This window comes from Leiobunum rupestre, chromosome 6 (assembly GCF_980474605.1).
Source record: "Leiobunum rupestre chromosome 6, qqLeiRupe1.1.hap1, whole genome shotgun sequence".
Lineage (NCBI taxonomy): Eukaryota > Metazoa > Arthropoda > Arachnida > Opiliones > Sclerosomatidae > Leiobunum > Leiobunum rupestre.
The window spans coordinates 67,489,790-67,509,554 of record NC_143389.1 but is presented as its reverse complement, the minus strand read 5'-3'; the positions used below and the strand labels follow the sequence as shown (position 1 = coordinate 67,509,554).

At 38.2% G+C, this 19,765-nt stretch overlaps 2 protein-coding genes across 7 annotated transcripts; one reads left to right on the top strand and one right to left on the bottom strand.

Annotated features, from left to right (window-relative positions):
• Positions 1-178: 178 nt before the first annotated feature.
• CRIF (growth arrest and DNA damage-inducible proteins-interacting protein CRIF) lies at positions 179-2,798 on the bottom strand. The gene is made up of 2 exons (XM_090178392.1): positions 2,779-2,798; positions 179-1,335 (listed from the first exon to the last, which is right to left on the bottom strand). The coding sequence occupies exon 2, from the start codon at positions 1,319-1,321 to the stop codon at positions 548-550; it is 774 nt and encodes a 257-aa protein (XP_090034518.1). The 5' UTR covers positions 1,322-1,335; positions 2,779-2,798; the 3' UTR covers positions 179-547.
• Positions 2,799-3,063: 265 nt separating this feature from the next.
• LOC149943245 (ketohexokinase-like) lies at positions 3,064-16,217 on the top strand. Of its 6 annotated transcripts, XM_090178387.1 has the most exons (7): positions 3,064-3,166; positions 3,278-3,364; positions 8,135-8,290; positions 11,133-11,267; positions 13,512-13,614; positions 13,686-13,915; positions 15,792-16,217. In XM_090178387.1, the coding sequence occupies exons 3-7, from the start codon at positions 8,205-8,207 to the stop codon at positions 16,090-16,092; spliced, it is 855 nt and encodes a 284-aa protein (XP_090034513.1). In that variant the 5' UTR covers positions 3,064-3,166; positions 3,278-3,364; positions 8,135-8,204; the 3' UTR covers positions 16,093-16,217. The 6 variants fall into 6 exon arrangements, with proteins under 6 accessions (XP_090034513.1, XP_090034514.1, XP_090034511.1 ...); XM_090178388.1 differs by lacking the exon at positions 3,064-3,166 and having other exon boundaries at positions 3,263-3,364; XM_090178385.1 differs by lacking the exons at positions 3,064-3,166; positions 3,278-3,364 and adding an exon at positions 5,276-5,495 and having other exon boundaries at positions 13,512-13,584.
• The last annotated feature ends 3,548 nt before the right edge of the window (positions 16,218-19,765 follow it).

Genomic DNA, 19,765 nt, shown 5'->3' with positions numbered 1-19,765 from the left:
CCTCGCCTAGGACGCCCCACAGTGGTGTTGCAATGATGTGTACATAGATAAGAATTTGGGGGTCCACGGGGCCCTATTTACGCCAGTGGCCCTAATAATGGAGAATACTCAATGCGATAATGATTTGAGAGCGCTTCGCTTGCGTAAATTAAAAATATCATAAGAAAAAATACTTCAGTTTGCAGTAACAACTTGATTTTATTTTCTAGTTACACGGTGATTGTACGCGTCAATTTTCTAGGTCACCATCTTAAAGGTCAACAAAAGTGGTGTAGGGAAAACTACGTGGCAGAATCTGCTCAAAATGCAGAAAAGGGAAAACCTTAACATTATCTAGTTCAAACGAAGTGCACCCGCGACGCTTTCGTTCAACGCCAAAGGTGTTACGGTGCAATTTTAGCCAGTTCTGCCACGTACGTTTTCCCCACACAAATTTTGACGTCCTTTAACACGTTGGAAAATCGACAATGTTTTATACATTTCGAGTGGCAAAGGCCCGTACGCGGAGAATTTAATTAAAACGCTAAGATATCGAAAAGAGTTTATTTTAATTTTTAGCCTTTGAAGCTCCTTCATCGTCGGAATCGTCATCCTTAGCGGCGGGCTCCTCTTTGAGTTCGGCCTCGGCTGAGCTGACGAGATGAGACAACAATTTTTGTTTCTTGTCTTCTTTTCGCGCCTTCTTCTTTTTAATCTTCTCCTCTTCTTCTCGTTTGGTCAACATTTCCTGGAAGCGCGGGTCTTGCACGTTCACGTTGTAACCCAACACTTCCCGAATTTCGTCGATGACCGCTTCCTTTTTCGCGATTCGTTCGGCGACCTCAGCTTCTCTCTTAGCTTCCCTGGCGAGCATCTCTTTCCTCAATTTGGGCAATTTCTTCATGTTGGCTTCGATTAAATCTTCTCTCGTCTTCCTGGTTTTCAATTCCGCCATTCGCTTCTCGTTAGCGACGGCTATAACTTCCTCCAGCGGAGGATACATCAAATTCTCGTACTCCCATTTAAAGGCCAGCTCTTCGGGCGTTTCGAAGCAGATGCCCGGGTTTAACAGCGACGCCTCGCCGTGGGCGCCGTAATAGCTTCTCAGGTAATGTTTTTTGTAGTGAAAGTCGAATGGTAGACCAAGGGGCTCTCCACTTTGAAGCTTCTTTAAATACGGCGACAATTTAGATTTGTCCCTGACGGCATCTGACGGATCATCAGTCTCGTCCTGGTTGTCCGATACTTGCGAACCGACAGCGCGATTTACACTTACTCGAACGTTGCTTCCGTAACGGTGTAGTTGCTTCAACCAAATAGCGTTTCTTACTTTAAACAACATCTCGCGGCGAATTTCTAAAAAATATAAAAAAATTAAGAGTTTTAGATTTTTATCTTAGGCGAATATCATATCACAAAACTAATAGCGTGGCTTATTTCAAAGCTTTCCCCATTCGCAACAAGTTTGGAAAACAGTGTTCAATGGCGGTGCATTCGCCAGCCCCTCTCGACTGCTACATCTAGTCCCGGGAGTGTGCTCGTCCCATTGTCCCTTCTGCCCCGTTTTATACACGTTTATTTCGATTGTCCCATTGTCGCCTTACTCATCGCGGGTGTCTTGGACTGGGTCCATTTCCACACGTAGGAGCAACAAATACAGCACCCCACACAAGGAGAATGCAACCCCGTCATAAGTCGTGCATTTTCTTGCGTACAGCTTTCATGTAATGGTTCGTCCAATGAAATTGGTACACAGCACTGCGTTAGCGTGTTTAAAGGCTAGCTGCGTTCTTCTTGTGTTTGTTGCTCCTAGTTCCACACAGGACACAAGCACTGTAACCCTGGAGACCTTTTTTCCTGGTCAGTACCCCGGGAATCATTGCTTCTGCAACCTCGTTTTCATTACCATAAAGTGAATCCTCCGAGATAATAATAATAATAATAATAATCAGCTAGGCTAATACCCAAGGAACCTAAGTTATTATAATCTTTCAAAAATAGTCTAAATTTAAATTTTTTCCCACGATGTATAGCGATGGATGCGGAATCGTTATAAAATCAAGGTACTGTCCAGGTACCGGTCATCCAAAGCGTACGCCGTCCTAAACAATGAATTAACAAACTTTTTAAACCCTAGGGATGTCCCAAAAATGTTTTTAAAATCATCCACAGAACCTGAGTACTTCTTGTGATAATGAATAGAAATAAAGCGTCACGTGACCAGGGCACACCATCTTGCTTCCCAAAACCAGTGTACCCCATCCTTAAAAATGAAACGATTCTGTTTAAAGTTGGTTTCCACTAAGTCCTTTCATCTTTAACAAGTCATCATATGACTCCTTTTTAAGAAATTTGGCTTTACAGAATACCATTTCTTATGATAAAAGACTGTTTAGGTCAATATTATCAATCTTAAATGACTAGGTGTGGCACAAAGCCGCACAAAAAGCTTCCCATAATTCTTTTTCCCCGAACGAAACGTGTCTAGGTGGCGCTGCGACGCTGATCAGAAAATTGACTTTCTTAACGCTTTACCGTGATGCCAGTTGAACGTCAACCCCCATTTTTCTGTTGACATTATGGCGACCCTTAAAAATTGTTTTATACCAATTACATCACTTTTAGAGGGCAAATAGGATACAGCCACGTACCACCAATAATTTTGGTCAGTTGGCAATATGAGGTCCACTTTGCAATTTTTTTTTATTACGCACAATTTGTTTCAAGAAAGATCCCAATAAACATTTCACCAGGTGACGTGGAAACTTAGTAGAGGTGGAAAAACTAGGCATCTCCTACCCGGCAATTCGACAACTCTTGTACGCCCTGTTTGCAATACGACTCTTTACTTTTCCTCTATGATCACTTAGATTACTTTAGTTGGACGTGCTCCTCCTATTGGGCAACATCTTATATAGCATCGGCTGTTGCTTTAGGTCCCTAATTACGCTTCACCAGCTAAAAACGCCCGTTTGTAGACCACCTCTCTATCATTCAAAACCCTACATTTTAAAACGATTACAAATTCCTTACTTTTTCAATCGTTAGTCCCACTTTAGTAATAAAAATCGTTTGAGCCGAGTTACATTTCCGTATCATTTCCCAGAACTATTAATTACGAATTACGATATATGCCATTTAAATCTGGAATTTACACTTATTGTACACTACACGAAATTCTCCAAAAGTAATATACATCAAATTAAACTTTCTTACCATAAAACAGCTAAATTGTTTCTTGAGATCATGAGAGAAGAACCGTACTAGGAGTTGCAAGTAATACCAATCAATCTTTTAGGAATAACACTTGGAAATTAAGCTTTCTGTAGAAAAGCAGGGTGCACGACGAAGCAAAGTGCTTTTGGACACTACTACAGCAGAAAAGGTGAAAGATTGGTTTTTACTTTCTTTTTAATTATATTAAAAAGTATTATATTATTTATATATAAATGTGTAAATATTTAATATAATATGTATAATTTAAAAAGTCAAACTCTAATTTCACAAATAATTCCAATAACTTCTAGTTTCCATGTTTTAATATAGCGCCTGTACAAGATAAAACGAACTATAAATCTATAGGAATTTTAGTATTTCCATAGGTCGGAGAGACCCAGTGGCGGATTATGCTTCTTTGATGCCCTAGGCGCCATTTTCCCATAAGGCGCTTTTAATTAAAATGGGTTTTTATATTTTTTATTGCTCTGTAATTTTTGAGGCCCCAGAGACCACGAGGCCTTAGGCGCCTATAGAGTGCTTTCAATTCGAAACTCACGACGTCACCAATGTAATTCGCCTATTGATAAAAAACGGTTACTGTCATGGCAGCCACTATTAACACTAGCTGTGACGTTACAAGTTTTCAAAATGGTATCAGACGAAAGCACTCTATTGGATAATCCGCCACTGGCAAGACCTTTGGTATTAATTTTTGGTCTCCAGTCTTCGATGTGCGAGACTGAACGTCGAAAACTTCTGTAGCCGTAGAAGGCAGAAAAATCGCCATGTTTTTTGTCTACCGTATCCAACGGAAGATTTGTCTTCCGATATCTGCCGTATCAAAAGCGACATAAGACCCAAAAGTGTGCCAGATAGTTATATTTTCCACTGAGAGCTTGTCGCGAAGTTAAAAAGAGTGTAAGAGAGGGGGTAAAGAATGCGTCATCAAAATTTTAAATTTTAGAACGTATCTCAATGAACGACTTAAGAGGATAGAAAATCGCGCCAAGACAAATTAGTCCATAGACCAAAGAGATCGCTTCAAATACATAGCCATTTAGTTGTCTTTGTAGTCGATGGTGACACTAGCTCTCTGTAGAATATTTCAAAAAGGCCAAAGGTAGGGCTGACACACTATTGGGTCTTATGTCGCTTTTAGCTGTATCCACTGGAAGATTTGACCTCCGATCTCCGCCGCTTCTGACGGTCTCAACTCTCCACATAAATAGAAAGTCTAGGAGATCGAAGACTGAAGGTCGGATCCGCCGATGGATGGCTCATTTAAAAACATTGCCACTCTTATACATTTCACAGAATTTACTATGTTTTAACAGTTTTCATTAAAAAGCATTAATCTGTTTTCTTTTTAAAATTAAATGTTTTGGTAAAATAGGTTAAGGACATTTAAAACCAGGTTTTCTCGCTTCAGATAATTATAGATCACATAGAATGATATAAGTGTTGAAACCTATCGCCAAATGGTCAGTTTCTGTTTATTGGGAGTATATAATAATAAATATAAATAAATATATAATATAATATAATATATAAATATATATATATATATATATATACATATATTTGAGCATCGCTGCAGAAAGACGCAAAAAAAAAGACGAAATAAATTTAAACATTATATAGTTAATTATATAATTAACTATATAATGTTTAAATTTATTTCGTCTTTTTTGTAATTAACTATATAATGTTTAAATTTATTTCGTCTTTTTTTGCGTCTTTCTGCAGCGATGCTCAAACAAAAGCCCACCTGAGGCTTATTGAGCAATTCTTTTTTTTTATAAATAAATAATTAAATAAATAAAGTAATTTAACTCAATTAACTTCTGATTATATTATACGAAGGATTACCATACTTTTTTAATAATCTGCTTTGTGGTGGATAATATAATAGATAAGTTAAGCAAACACTCGTGTTCGTGTAGGACAATAATATCTATATTAGTCTACGGTTGTTCTTTGTCGTATTTATAAAAGTATGAATTTAATCGCAAACTACTAATCAACTTTCTTATCATACCACTTTCTTACACTTCATCGTTAGTCTCGATACCTTTTCTCACGGGTTCTGTTGCATCTAAAAAAGTATCTTTCGTACGTAAGACGACGTCGTCTCAACAACTTTTTTTTAAGAACCTTGGTCTTCGTATCGTTCTTCATTTGGAATTTTTGGCTTAAAAATATCTAAGAATGGCCAAAAAGATACTAAGTGTGGGATTAATTTGCTTAGATATTGTTGTCGAATGCGATAAATTTCCACTAGAAGACAGTGATCAGAGGTAAATAACACATTGATACATTTTTGTTAAAAGTCATGTCAGCAGTGTTTCCGTTTTCTACATTTAATATTTCCCTTTATAAATTAACTTTTTAGATTATATAACTTTTCATCGTTTTGGGAATTTGAAGTAATGGTTCAGAAAGGAATAAAATTTACGAAATCATGTATTCGGATTGATAAAAAGTTAAAGTTAAATCTAACATTATACGATAAAAGGCACAAAATGGTGAAGTACCAAATTTTCGATTTCGAGGTTTATATTACTCCTCGGCTTTTGGAGGTCACTGAATTCAAATCTGCAATCTGTTCCTTTCTTTTTCGTATAATAATTTTATAATTTGACGAAAAATTCGAAGCAAAAAAAAACTTTTTATTATTTCACAGATGTTATTGTTTTCTCGTCTGTGATCGCTAATGATAATTGTACGTGTTCGGCATGTTCTTGCGCTTTTTACAAAGTACTAAATAAAGCGTTTTCCCAGTGGTTTTATCGCTTCATAACCAAGGCACAGTTTAATTAAGTAAATATATAAATTAAACCTCAAAATCGAAATTTTTTGCATTAAATAGTTTTTGGGAAGCTGGAACTTTACCTTTCTACACACCAAGAAAGGTTTATCATCGTAATTTGCCAAATATTTAATACTAACGATGTAAGTGTCCATTATATTTAGGGTGAGATGCGTGTTGGCTTTATCTTACATATGCATTGTTATTTAGATATTTTGAAAGGGCATGGTACAAACGCATTTAAATGTCATTGAAGCCGAAAGCCAAACAAAATAGGAACGCAGCACAACTACAATTCCACCAGCAGGCGAATCCGCATATTAGCAAATATCTCAGGCAACCTTGAGACGAATCTCTTGGGAGTGCTTTTATCGAAGACATTATTTCAAAAGGTTTTAAATTGTAACATACGTTATAAAGAACGTTCTTATTCTGTAAATAGCCTTAAAAAGTATATTTGCACCTTGAAATAATTAAGTTGCTAGGTTTTACAATTGACTTATTCAACCCTAATAAGTCGATCCATAAATGTATTCATTTCAACTACGAATATTTATTTATTTAAATACATAATAGACTGCTAAGCTACAGTAAGCTTTTGTGCAATCTTACAGGTTGTGGCTTATGGAGATATGACAATAATATAATATAGAAGAATAATAAAAAACAAATAAAAAGTATAAAAAAAATACGTTAAACATGAGAAAAAAAGAAAAAATGTGAAGGCAATAGTACAAACAGGGTATAAATGGGAACAGGGCGGGGTTACTGAGAGTCTATGAAATGGTTTCTAATGTTGCGTCGGGCCATCGGCCGTGAGGTGCAGTGGAGTACATCGCTGGGTAATTTATTCCACAAGGTAATTCTACGGACGGAAAAGTGCCATTGACGGGTGGTAGTACGGACATGTGGTTGACTATCTTGGCATTATGACCTCTCGTTTTTCGAAGAGTGGCGAAGTCGAAGAAAGTACCTGCCTTTAAGGCAGAGCTACCAGTCCAGATATTCCAGAGTTGGAGAAGGTCGTTGATAGTATGTCGCAATAGTGGCGCGTCAATGGCAAGTTTGGAGTTCCGCATCTCAGTCGTATCGGTTTCGAGCCCTTTCGTTAGCTTGGTGAATCGGTTGTGGGCTTTGGTCAGTTGGTCTCTATCTCCATCCATGGGTGAATCGGGTTTGGAAAGTGACATGCCGTTCATGGTATAGTTGAAGCGCAGATTTTTGCTACCTAGGTGGTTTACTCCGCTTTTCAGGACATTGTAGGTCATACCGTGGTCCCTTGCCCATGCACTCACAGCGTCAAGATCCTCTTGAAGGGATAGTTGGTCTTGAGACGTAGCTACAGGGTGGGCGAGTTTGGTATCGTCAGCAAAGAGGTACGACTGGGAGTGGAGGACGACTGTGGGCAATGAGTTTATGAAGATGGAAAAGAGACCTGTGATGAAACCGCACAGCCATTTTAAGGCATTGCCCTGCACACCAGCTTCTTCGAGTGACGCAATTAGGCCCGAGTGGGGGATAGTGTCAAAAGCCTTGCTGAGGTCCAAGTAGATGACATCTACTGGGGACCCAGAATCAAGCCATCGAGTCTAGTCATTGGTAGCCATCAGTAGATTCGAAGTACAAGAGTGTTTGGAGAGAAATCCGTGTTGTGAAGGGTGTAGGAAATTGTTGTCAGTCAAGAAGGATCGAACTTTATCATTAGCCCTTCATGCCCCTTCTACCATCTGGGGCTATAAAGGGTACTGACAATTAGGAGATAACCATAGGTCGTTGACCCAATCCAAAACGTTTTCGGGATTGTACGTTTTAACCGGCCAATAAAATTACCCGTAATTCATAGTACAGTCTGTACTACTACAAAATCAGTTGATAATTACAAATAAAACTATTTTCTGTTAATTTTATTTCTTATTTTAGTTCATTCGAAAAGATTAAAATTAAATTGGGCAGTAATAACTAGCGAAGTTTAAAAAATTTGCCCATCAAAACTAGTGACTAACTATGTAAGAGGAAACTATCTAATGTAGTTCGATATTCATGGTTGAAATTAATACATTCATGGTCGATCGCAATGCCAATAGTGCCAAAAACATTACATTATTATTTTTGTATTTTTTTTATTAGATGTCAAGATTTACAGTGGCGAAGAGGTGGAAATGCTTCGAATAATTGTACAATATTTTCTCAGTTTCACATGCCATGCGAATTCTTGGGAAATTTTAGTGATGACATTCCTGGAAAGTTAGTACACTGCCATTTGAAAGGAGTTTCTTATGTCAGGTTTCTCTCAAATTTTATTCCTCAAAACCAACATAAACTGAGTTTTAAAGTGTAGTATAACTGTTACTTGCGAGTGTACTCGACTACATGTTTAATCACCTTTATTCACCGCTCCCATCTAAAATCACTTTTTCGATTAAAACTTGCTGAAAAAGGGCAATTTTTGTCCCGTATTTGCGAACGAAACGAACTTAGGCGGCACTGCGGTCCCTAAGCTTTCCCTTCTGCGTTTACTATCACCAAAAAATAATAACTGAGTATATTAACTATGATGAATTTTTTACTACATCCTTTCTTCGCAGTGACACCAAAAATATACTAATTTTAATTAAATAGTTACTGAAAATATTGTTTTCAGTTATAAAAGTAAATTAATTTTATTAATTTTTTCATCATTAATCGACCAATGTTTCTAATTTTAACGAGCTTCTATTTATCTACTTTAGAGGGAGCTTTTGACAAATCAACATAAAATACCCCTCTTCCAACCAAGTGTGAGGAAGAAAGTCTAACTTATTGTGAGACACTCGATTCTATTGCTGGTAATCCAGCCTCCTAAAGTTGAATAACCCTAATGGAAGTATATTATTGTTGTTCAAATTCATTGTTAGGCTACCAGTGTCGTTATAGATAAGTGAAATCGAAAATGTAAAATGTTTGTGCAGGTCGGAGTTAAAAGTCCACAAAGTCGTTTGATAAATTTGGATCGGATTTCAAATAGCTCCTCCCCTTCCATCACGTACCTTAAGTATACCCTTAATACGGGTAAAAGAGGCCCTAAAAGGGCTCTCAAGCGGCAAATTTCGTCCCAACTTGCAATGTGGTCTAAAAATTCCATTGTGGCGTCTACTTTGAGGATCCGATAAGTCCGCAGCGATGCGGGGTGGACAACATAGTTTTTAAAGGGGGGGGGGGCAGAGAGAGCCGTTGCCCCCGAAATTTGCGTTCAACGAATTGGAGCGTGTTTGGTGTTGTTCCCGATGAAAGTGTTCACGCTAAATCGAATGAGACCAACCACAGGTCGGATGAACCGTTTCCGAGTTATGACCGAATTTGTACTGACCATACTTTCGGATCTTACGTATTGTTAAGTGCCGAATCGAATAAGACCAACCGCAAGTTCTTCGTTTCCAAGTTATAACGACAAATGTGTGGAACGTAATTAGTGGTTTTTTCAAAAAGCTATAAAATTGGCATTTATACCTCCAACGTTGTCTAAACATTGCTCTCCGGACCACCAGAATGTACTCGTCTAACGTACCACTAAGTGCTGAATCGAATGAGACCAACCACAAGTCCGTAGGATGAGCTATAACGGAATTCACATTAGAAAATTGACATTTAATCCCCCAACAGTGTCTGAAAAGGATTTAATAATAATAATAATAATAATCAGCTAGGCTAATTTATTTTTAACAGTATTGTTAAAAGTTTGTTACAAGAATTGATGAAGAGATGTTTTAAAAAACAGGTACGGAGCTGTTTCAATCAAACACCCATGCTTTTAGCATGCTTCTGGTAGCAAACATTAGTCGAATACAATACTGTTAAATATAAATTAAAAAATAAGAAAAAATCCTTTTCAGACACTGTTGGAGGATTAAATGTCAATTTTCTAGTGTGAATTCCGAAGGACTTTTGGTTCGTCTCATTCGACTCAGCGTGAACACTTTCATCGGGAACAACACTAAACACGGTCGAACTCCTTGAACGCAAATTTCGGGGGCAACGGCCCCCTCTTGCCCCTAGTCCCCCCCCTAAAAACTAGGTTGTCCACCCCGCATCGCTGCGGGCTCATCGGATCCTCAAAGTAGACACCATAATGGAATTTTGGGCCACATTGCAATTTGGGACGAATTTTGCCGCTGAGCTACCCTCTTTTACCCGTACTACCTCCCGCCCCCAAAACATTATTTAGCCCACACCAGAGACAAATAAAAGATTCCCCAGGACAGCTTTCCTTCTCCAAAACGTGTTTTCTCAACGAACCCTTGACAAGTAGCCACATTACATTTTGAAAAAAGGTTGTAAATGCAAAATTACGTCACTTTATGTATAACTTACGTCAGACTTTTTAAATTAAATACCCCACAAGTTTGATTTATTGCGAGACACGCGTTTTTATTGCTGGTATATCGTCGTAATTCAACTTCCTAAAAATTTAATAATCCTGGTTATTTCAACTTGTAACGCATTTTCGAGTATTTTGAGAATAAATTGGATTGATTATTCGATAGGCTAAGCCACCACTCGAAAACGTGTAGGTGGAACTTCTAGGAATGTAGGTTGTACACAATAAAGGTACGTCTACAAGTTACCCTGGTAAGGAAAAATACGCAGACAAGGCTACAAGTGCTATTACAGGAAACTAGTCACTTGGAATATCCGAGGTACTATTCACACCGTACTACAAATGCGTCTGGAGAACCTGGAGGGAGCTTAAACTACATCGAAAGGAAGACGTTGCCCGTTTTTTTTTCCAATTCATTGGCTAACACTCACTCGGAAAATAGATTAAACAGAAAATGAATTTAAGAAACCCCAATTAGTTATCTCACTTAAGATTTTTGATAATTCGTCGTGTTCTTCACTAAACTGGTCTAATTCCGAGCAAAATAAAGTATTTAGATGGTTTCAAAAGACTAGAAGCCGAACATTTATCCGAGAAAAGGCGTAATTTTGAAAAGCTAGGCTGTACCGCGACTGTTTCCTTGAGAATTATCAGGGCCGCCATAGTCTTCCTTAAACATTCCAAGTGTATATATTTATAATTTACTATTCCTGATCATACTCATGTTAATTATGTTACATATTCCCTTATCTATAAAATAATTTATTTTAGGTTTCTAAAGGAGGATATCGAAACAAGAAGTATAGACATTAAGAACTGCTCGGTTATAAAAAATGGAAAATGTCCAACATCATGTGTAATTATTAACTCCGAAAACGGAACACGTACTATCGTTCATCACAGAAAGTGAGTTTCAATCAGTATAATTTTGCGTCAAATGAGGTACGCAACATTTGGACGCAGCCCTTTTGGACGTCAAATATTTAACTTTGAGGACATTAGTACAACAGAAATTTAGACGCGGGGGACATTCGAGGGTTTGTTTGTTCGCCCCTTCACACTTCCTTCCAAGCTGCTCCACTTCCTTCAAAACTTCGGCCACTGGCTACTCGTCAGTTTAATACTATTAAATAAATTAAAATACTTAAAGAACAAAAAAGTGGTGTGGGGAAAACAATGTGGCAGAATCTGCTCGAACTGCACCGTGATTTTCTTTGAACTAGATCATGCCGTACGTGTCTCTCCCCTTTCGCCAGTGCACATTTATCAGATTCTACTACTTACATTTGTTTGTTTTCCCTACCCCAGTTTCGATAATAATAACGTACTTGTTATTATGAAGCCGTAGCTTTTGATTATCACTATTGAAAATTTAATTGACATTTATGTAAAAACCAGAGTGTTATGTAGTTGCTTTAATGAAAATGAACGAAGTAAATTCGAAGTTGACAGAAATAACGGTACTTTCGCAGTTGGAAAGTTCTACAACGACTACAGATGATGGCCTTCAATGAGAAAAATCTTTTAAAAAGGGTGGGGTTAGGTCTTAATTAAAACTATAGTAGCTTATTCTTATTCAAACATAAATGATTTTGAATTAATTATGTTCATAGGTCCATTTTAGAATTGTATTCTGAAATGGAGCCGGCTTTTAAAGTGGCTCCAAAGTTCGGTGCAAAAAAAAAGAAAATTGAGCATACTTTTCATTCCCCTAACCCCTCACTCGGCCTTGGCAGAGGCGGGTAGAGTCCAGACTTGTAAATAGTATATATTTTTAAGAGAGTCCACTGGACCCGGACCCCTCCGCCGATCTATTTTTTCTAAGAGTCCAAGACTCTTCTCCCTTTTTTCACCCCCCTCGTTTAAATTTATATGTTCTTTAATCTCTCTTTATTCCTTCATTTTACATTCGAAAATATATGTCACCAGGTTAAGCCTATAAAATTTTTATTGTAATTATAAAAGAGACAGTCAGAAATGGAACTGCAGCATTATTTCATTATATATTACCAAGAATGTATTTATTTATATTTAGGAAGAATGATTATGTTGCGACAATCGCCTTTCCCCTGTCTCGCGCGGGGGGAAAGACAAAACGTCACCGGCGTTTGATTTCCATCGCGTTAGGTGACGTAAATTTTAAGCAGCCAATGAAATACCTTGACTATTCGTTTTATGTTAAGCGGAGGAGCGTACTGGGGGGACCAACGGGTGGATTGAGAGAAAGGCTAAAAACCGTCTCGACATAGACATTCTAACTAGGTATAAATAAATACATTCTTGATATTACCAACGACAAAGTTTACATATTTTCATAAATAATTGTGATCGGTTAAATGAAAATGCTCATAAATATTATCACAATTAATTGAACCAATAAAGTCATCATTTCAAACACATCGGGCTTAATTTTTTTCTAACTTTATTAATTTTAATAAAACTAAATTTTTATATTCAATGGCACTGTTACAATTACTGTGCCTAATGGAATACAGAGTAACAAACTAACAGAGCAAGACTAACGAAGTATGAAAATTATTCCCCACACGACACGGGCCACACCTGTTTAAGTTAAAAGAGGTTTTTCCCTGGTGGCCCAAGTTTTCAAAATCTTTCGTTGGTCATTGTCAATTTCCATAGGCCTCACATATAAGTAGATAGGGTAGCTCTAGCTCCGTGGGGAGTCCGACTAATATTCGGAGAGCTGCCATAGCGACGGTCAGTATACACTATATAGATGTCTCAAATAGAGAAATAATTCTACTTTTTATTAAATTCTCGAAATTTCCCTCTTTTTACACAGCTAACGAAATAATTTGAGGGATTCTCGTGGACTCTTTACCCCCTTCTATAAACATTTTTTTGGAAGTCCCGTGATTTTTTCAGGGGTTTTTGACGCGTGGACTGCCGCTATTTACAATTCTGGCAGAGTCAACCGTAAATTTCTTACTTTACTGACTTTACGCACATTTTGCCACCGAACTTTGGAGCCCCTTTAAAAGCAGTTTTGTAGCATCCGCAATGGAATCGGTTTCAGAACCCACTGACGGTCCCACTTTAAAATTGTTTTACAGCTGCATAACTCCACGATAAAGCCTGAAGAATTTCGTTTTCCTTTTTTTAAAATACAGCCAATATTTTTCATTTCAGAGATTTTCCAGAGATTAACAGTGGAGACTTTTTTAAAGTGAATCTTGAAGAATATAGTTGGTTACATTTTGAAGTAATATCCGTTTTATCGAAATGTGCCGGGGTGGGGAATATTTGACTTTTTTATCAGGTCTTCAGCTCAGAACGGCTACAGATTTGTTTTGATTTATCTAGGGAAGAAATGTGGACGAATTGAAGAAAATCGTGGATTATGTTAATAAATGGAAACGTGATTCTGGCTCCTCGGTTCCAATTTCAGTTGAAATTGAAAAGGCTGTGGAGAAAAAACAAGAACTTCTTTCTCTGGGAGACTATACTTTTCTGGACAAAGTTTTTGCTCAGATGTGCGGCTACAAAAACATGGAAGAAGCTGTACTTGGGGTGTCCCATAAAATAAAGCCTGGGTAAGAAATTTGTCTCCGATGAGGACATGATATTTTCTGTTATGATAGCGAAATTGAAATCTGTCACTCTGGGAGGCTATTCTCTAATTTATCTCGATCTCACTCTCGATGTCGACTCGAAGTCGATCTCGAAGGCGATCACCTCGATCGAGAAGTCATTTCTCGATAAACGCTATTCTATACTTCATCGAAATCGACTTCGAAGTGATATATCTCGACTCTCGACAAGCGAGTAGACCACGTGGGTTCTACATATTTCCGGTTGTAATCGCGCATAGGCTCTCTATTTTCCGACCAATAAGAATACACCATCACAAAAACAGCTGATTAAAAACGCCCATGTTTTATAGTTTAGAGAAAGGATATTTATTTTCATTGTAATACTGCAGTATATTTAAAGTCCAAATAGAGCTCGGCGAAACAGCTAAATTAACCGCTAAAGTTTTGATTAACCATAAAAATTACGATTAACTGTTTATCCATGGATATTATACACGGCTATATAGCAATTTAACATGAAAAATAATCGGTTTTTTTTCGGATAATTTTCGTTTGTGGATAAAAATGAATAAAGTTATTATTTCTTATCCAAACGCCGAGCTCTAAGTCCAAAGGATTTATTGTTTGGTCTCTTATAACTCTTTATCTTTGAAAATTACGCCTATTATCGATTTCTAAGGCTATATTTAACAATACAAGCCGAGCTATAGCAAGCGCCATTGCTTTTTTTCCCTAAGAAAGACGGTTTGGGTAGTGGTAGCTTTTTGGCAACACGGGAGAAGGGGGGGGGGGGAGGTAGTTAAAAAGAATTACTAGCTCGATGATTGATTGAAACCTCTGTCGAAAGCGATCTCGTAAGCTTCGGACACGACGAGATCGACTTCGAGAAGTCCATCGAATTCGAGTAGCATTTTTCGACAAATATTTTATAGAATAGCGTTTTTCGACATCTCGTGAGAGCGATTCGAGATCGAGAGAGATCTCGATCGAGAAGTGCTTACAGAATAGGGTCCCTGGTCAAGGGCGTAGGAACGTTTTTGAGTTTGGGGGGGACAAATATTTAGAAATTTTACTTCAATTTGACGAAACATATAAAGTTGAATTTGAATACGCTCTTACTTTGTTGTTAATAGTTTTAAACGACAAATTTATCTTTTTCATAATGGTTGTAAAAACAAATTCACAATATTGCAGGGGGGGGGGGGGCAAACACAGGTGTTGTCCCCTAGTTGAAAGTTTAGGAGGGTGGCTATGCCCCAGCCAAATGACATCCCTGCTCCGACTATGCTGAAGATGGCACCTCACAACACTAGGAGGATTAACCCCTTACCCGCGATTAATACTGCGGGGCTTATTGCTGTGAGCAGCGTTGCCATTCAATTTTGCTATTTCAAAGACGAAATTTATAGCTCGAGGATTATGCCGCGCGAAGTGTGCTCCATGGCATGTATTAATTGGAACGTGCCACGGAGCGCGCATCGCGCACCGTTATTAAATGCAAGTGGAGAAAGCCTCCTAATCTTGTAAAGAGCCATCTTCAGCAAAGTAGGAGTTGAAACCTACCTCATTAAATAGAATTATCTAGAGTCCAAACGTTGCCTACGTTATTATAAAGGCTCTTGCACGCCTTCCTACAAGGGTGTACATTTTAACGACGCGAAGACGTATTTCGTTGCTTTTGATTTACGAAAGTTCATTGCCCTTTGCCCTTCATTTCTATTGGATCTAATCGGTCTTAAAAATTTCCTTCAATGAAGAAATTCCGGTGCACGGGCCTTTCGTATAAGCAACGGTGCAAATTTCAAGCGAGTAACTTTACATGTGAAATTGTTTTATGAATTTAGTCTGAAGGCACTAAACTCTTTATCTCCTTTAGAGGGGTTGTTATTTGTGCTTGGGGTGAATTGGGAGCCACTGCTAGATGTGCGGATGGACGTTTGGTGTTTTCACCATCATTCCCCCCAAATATGATTGTGGACACTTTGGGCGCTGGAGACACGTTTGTAGCTTCAACAATATACGCTCTACACAATGGATTCGACGTCAAGGAAGCCATAACTTTTGGATGCCAAATGGCTGGGACCAAATGTGGAATTAAAGGCTTTTGGGATCTACGAGAAGCATATGACGTTAGGCATTTTACAGATTTCAATGTTTTATCAAATTTAAATGTATAAAAACATTGCTATATGATGGATATAAAAATTAATACATGCATAGGTAATTTTGATAATTTTTACGAAATTTAAAGATTTAATCTGTGATTCGAAGTAAATTGGAAAATTAAAGTTATATTGGAAAATTATTGGGGTTTTTTTAAAGAAAAGAAGGGCTTCAAGCCCTCAATAGCGTTTCAATTTTAGTCATTTACCGCCCACGTTACCAGGTAACTATATGAATTCATCTTGGAATGGTTAAGGATCCATTGTCACTGGATGCCGTTGCTAAATCAAGTATTTAGCTAGTTAAAAAGTAGCAAAGAAGGTAAGTGAACTTCTATTAGAGACAGGGCCGTCACCAGGGGGGGGGGGCGGTAGGGCCCGGCCCTGCCTAGAATTGGTTTGGCCCTACCTAGAAATTCGCGAAAAAACGATTAAAGCCCTTGGCCCTACCTAAAATTTTCGTTTTCCTACAAGGCTCCATGTAGGTATTATAACTTTATAACGAATCTTATCCGGGTAAGTTGTACTGAGAGCTAGTCTCACTCGGTCTCACTATAGTGTAGTAGACTACAATACAAGATACGTTAGCCTATATTTGGTCTATCGCCTGGCGCAATTTTCTCTCTTTGACTTACTCGCTCGTAAACATACGTTCTAAAACGCCTCACTTGGCGGCGCGCTGGAGAAAATTTCGAATTTTGATGACGCATCAGTGTTTAGCGATTTGGTATCTAGGTAAAAGATATTTGTACCTAAGGTTAAAGTATCTAGCGTATCTGTTGATTGTTAGTGGAAAGATACTTTTATCTAGTTCAGCTATAATTATCTAAACGTGCTATACTGTTTATCTTCTCATACGTATTCGAGAGTTATATTCGCGTATCGGATATTTCCTTGAACACCTATTAACTTAAAATATAGTACCCAGTAAAAAATGATTTTATCTAAAGGTAAAAAGATCTGTATGTAGATAATAGGTACAGTTTAGATATACAAAACGATTCCTATGTACTGTGAGTAACCAGGGCCGGACTGGCTAGTAGTTGGCTACACCGGCTACGCAGTCGTGTTGGCCCCATTTCCCATTAATTAGAAGTTTTTCCTATTTGGCCCCCAATTTGAGTTGGCCCCGATCTGACCGGCGATCGCCGGTTAGCCGCCCGGGCCAGTCCGGGCTTGTGAGTAGCGACACGAAATTTAACAGAACATTTCAAAGAAGAGCAGGCATAGACCGAATATTAACAAAGCTAACTCAAGACGTTAAATCGACCGATAGGTAGATCCAGAAAGCCAGTGGGTGAGAATTTGCGTGAAGTGAAGTCCAACTTCCCCCCTCATGCCCGGAATTAGAGAGTGTGGGGCCATAAGTAGTGAGAAGGGGCCCCTTCTCTCAACGCAATTGAAGGAAAAAAGAGGGGGCGCACCAATAAGTGCCGCGAATTACGGGGGGAACCAAAAACCCCTGCTAAGTGCGGGATACCAATAAGTGTCGCTAAGTACGGGGGGAACCAAAAACTGCCGCTAAGTGCGGGCAAGAAGGATAGGGTGCAGGATACCAAGAAGTGTCGCTACATTTTCCAAATGTATTTGAAACTATTTGCTTTTCTTGTCATCCTACAACTATGGGGGAGGGAAACTGTATTCTGGAGGCGAAAAGGGGCCTCGAAGTGCGGGCTGCGATTGATATTCCATGTCAGGATGGACGAGCGGTCTAAGGCGCCAGACTCAAGGTCTTGAAAACCTTGTCTTCGTCACTAAATGGAGACGCATAAATTCTGGGCCTCGTATGAGAGCGTGGGTAATGGGTTCGAATCCCGCTTCTGACAACAACACTTTTTTTAAATTAAATGATTGCGTAGCAAAATTGAAACATTTATGTTGCGAGTGGGGAACGAGTAGGTGGGTTCACGCCAGGATGGCCGAGCGGTCTAAGGCGCGAGACTCAAGGCTTTGAAAACCTTGTCTTCGTCGCTAGATGGAGACGTGTGAATTTTTGTCCTCGTATGAGAGAGTGGGTTCGAATCCCACTTCTGGCAATAACACTTTTTTTAAATTAAATGATTGCGTATAAAATTTCAAATACTAACGTTGCGAATAGGGAATGTGGTCCAGGGGTCAGTAGGGCCCCGAATAATAGATGTAAAACGTTTAAAGACATTTTCCAAATGTATTTGAAACTATTTGCTTTTCTTGTCATCCTACAACTATGGAGGAGGGAAACTGTATTCTGGAGGCGAAAAGGGGCATCGAAGTGCGGGCTGCGATTGGTAGAGTATTTTACCCATGGTGCTCGCAGGCGCGGTTCTAGGGGGTGGCCCAGTGGGCCCGTGCCCCCCCCCCAAAATTTATGATTTATATAAACTTCCATTCGATTTCCTCCCCCACCCCCTACTATTCCCTGAAGTATGGGCCCACTTAAGAATAATTTTCTAGAACCGCGCCTGGATGCTCGCGGTTACGTGGGCCTAGGATCGAAGCGCCATCTAATCAAAATATATTTTCTTATTCGAGGCGCACGTGCTTGTTAAGGCTTAGCTATGTTTTGAAGTTGTAGATGAGAGTGAAATTTTCTTTAAGAATTTAATTTATTATTTGCTATGGAAATTTTATTATTATTACAAAATCATACTTATTCCAAAGCTTCTAAATTGACAACTATTAGAGCGTAAGCTAGCTGTTTGATTCCGGGAAATGACACGCAGATTTATGTTTCTCATGAAAAAAAGGTTAAAAATTGCTTCCAGAAACAGCATTTGCATTTCCTAAAAAAATATCTTCTTCAGATTAGTCGCAGTTTATTTTAGTTATTGATTAACATTTCGATATTAAGTGTTTATTTTGTCTATTTTAAGACAATATATATCGAAAATATTCTTTATTTTATTTTAATTATAGTACCTCGTGAACCGAAACATAGTAATTGTTGAAAAAAAATATATCTGTATTTGAAATTTCATATTTAACATATTATTGGTCAGTTCCGAAAAACTCATGTTTGCTTCCTTAAAGGGAAAAGGAACTAAATAACAAAATTGTGTGTTAACTAGCGCAACAACATGTTTTTAAAGTAATTATATAACGCCAATCACCACTAGAATCAGTTAAACCTGGTGAAATTTATTGATCCACTCTCCGTTATAAGGACATGGTTGTCATACCACTGCCACAAATGGTTTTACCCTAAATTTTTTTATTTTTCATCAAAGGAATCATAGGTGGCGCCAAGATCGTTTTGTAAGTCATTTTCTCGTATGTTTCCGCGAATGGTTCCAAGGCTAGACAAGAATTGCTTTTTCAAAATCTGATATCGATAAAGACGGACGTGCCCCTTCTATCACTTCCATGACTTCATAAATGAAGGTTGCCATGTAGTTCGATCAATTTATTTTATACCTTATAAATTATTTTTTATGCAGTTCATTTTTATATTTTTTGATTGACTGGCGAATTTGTGTTTATACTTTGTGTATATTTATTTTTATGAATTTATACTTTATGATTTTATACCTAATAATTGGATTCAAGTTTTATTCATTCTGATGGATTTTTTTATACTTTCTGTTATTATACGCTCGGACGCCTCGCCTTCCGCTAACCTTTCTAGTATTAAGAACGCATAGAAATAACTAAGACCTATGTACGATAACATTGTTCCCTGCTGCCATGATCTAATAATTTTCCGAATGGA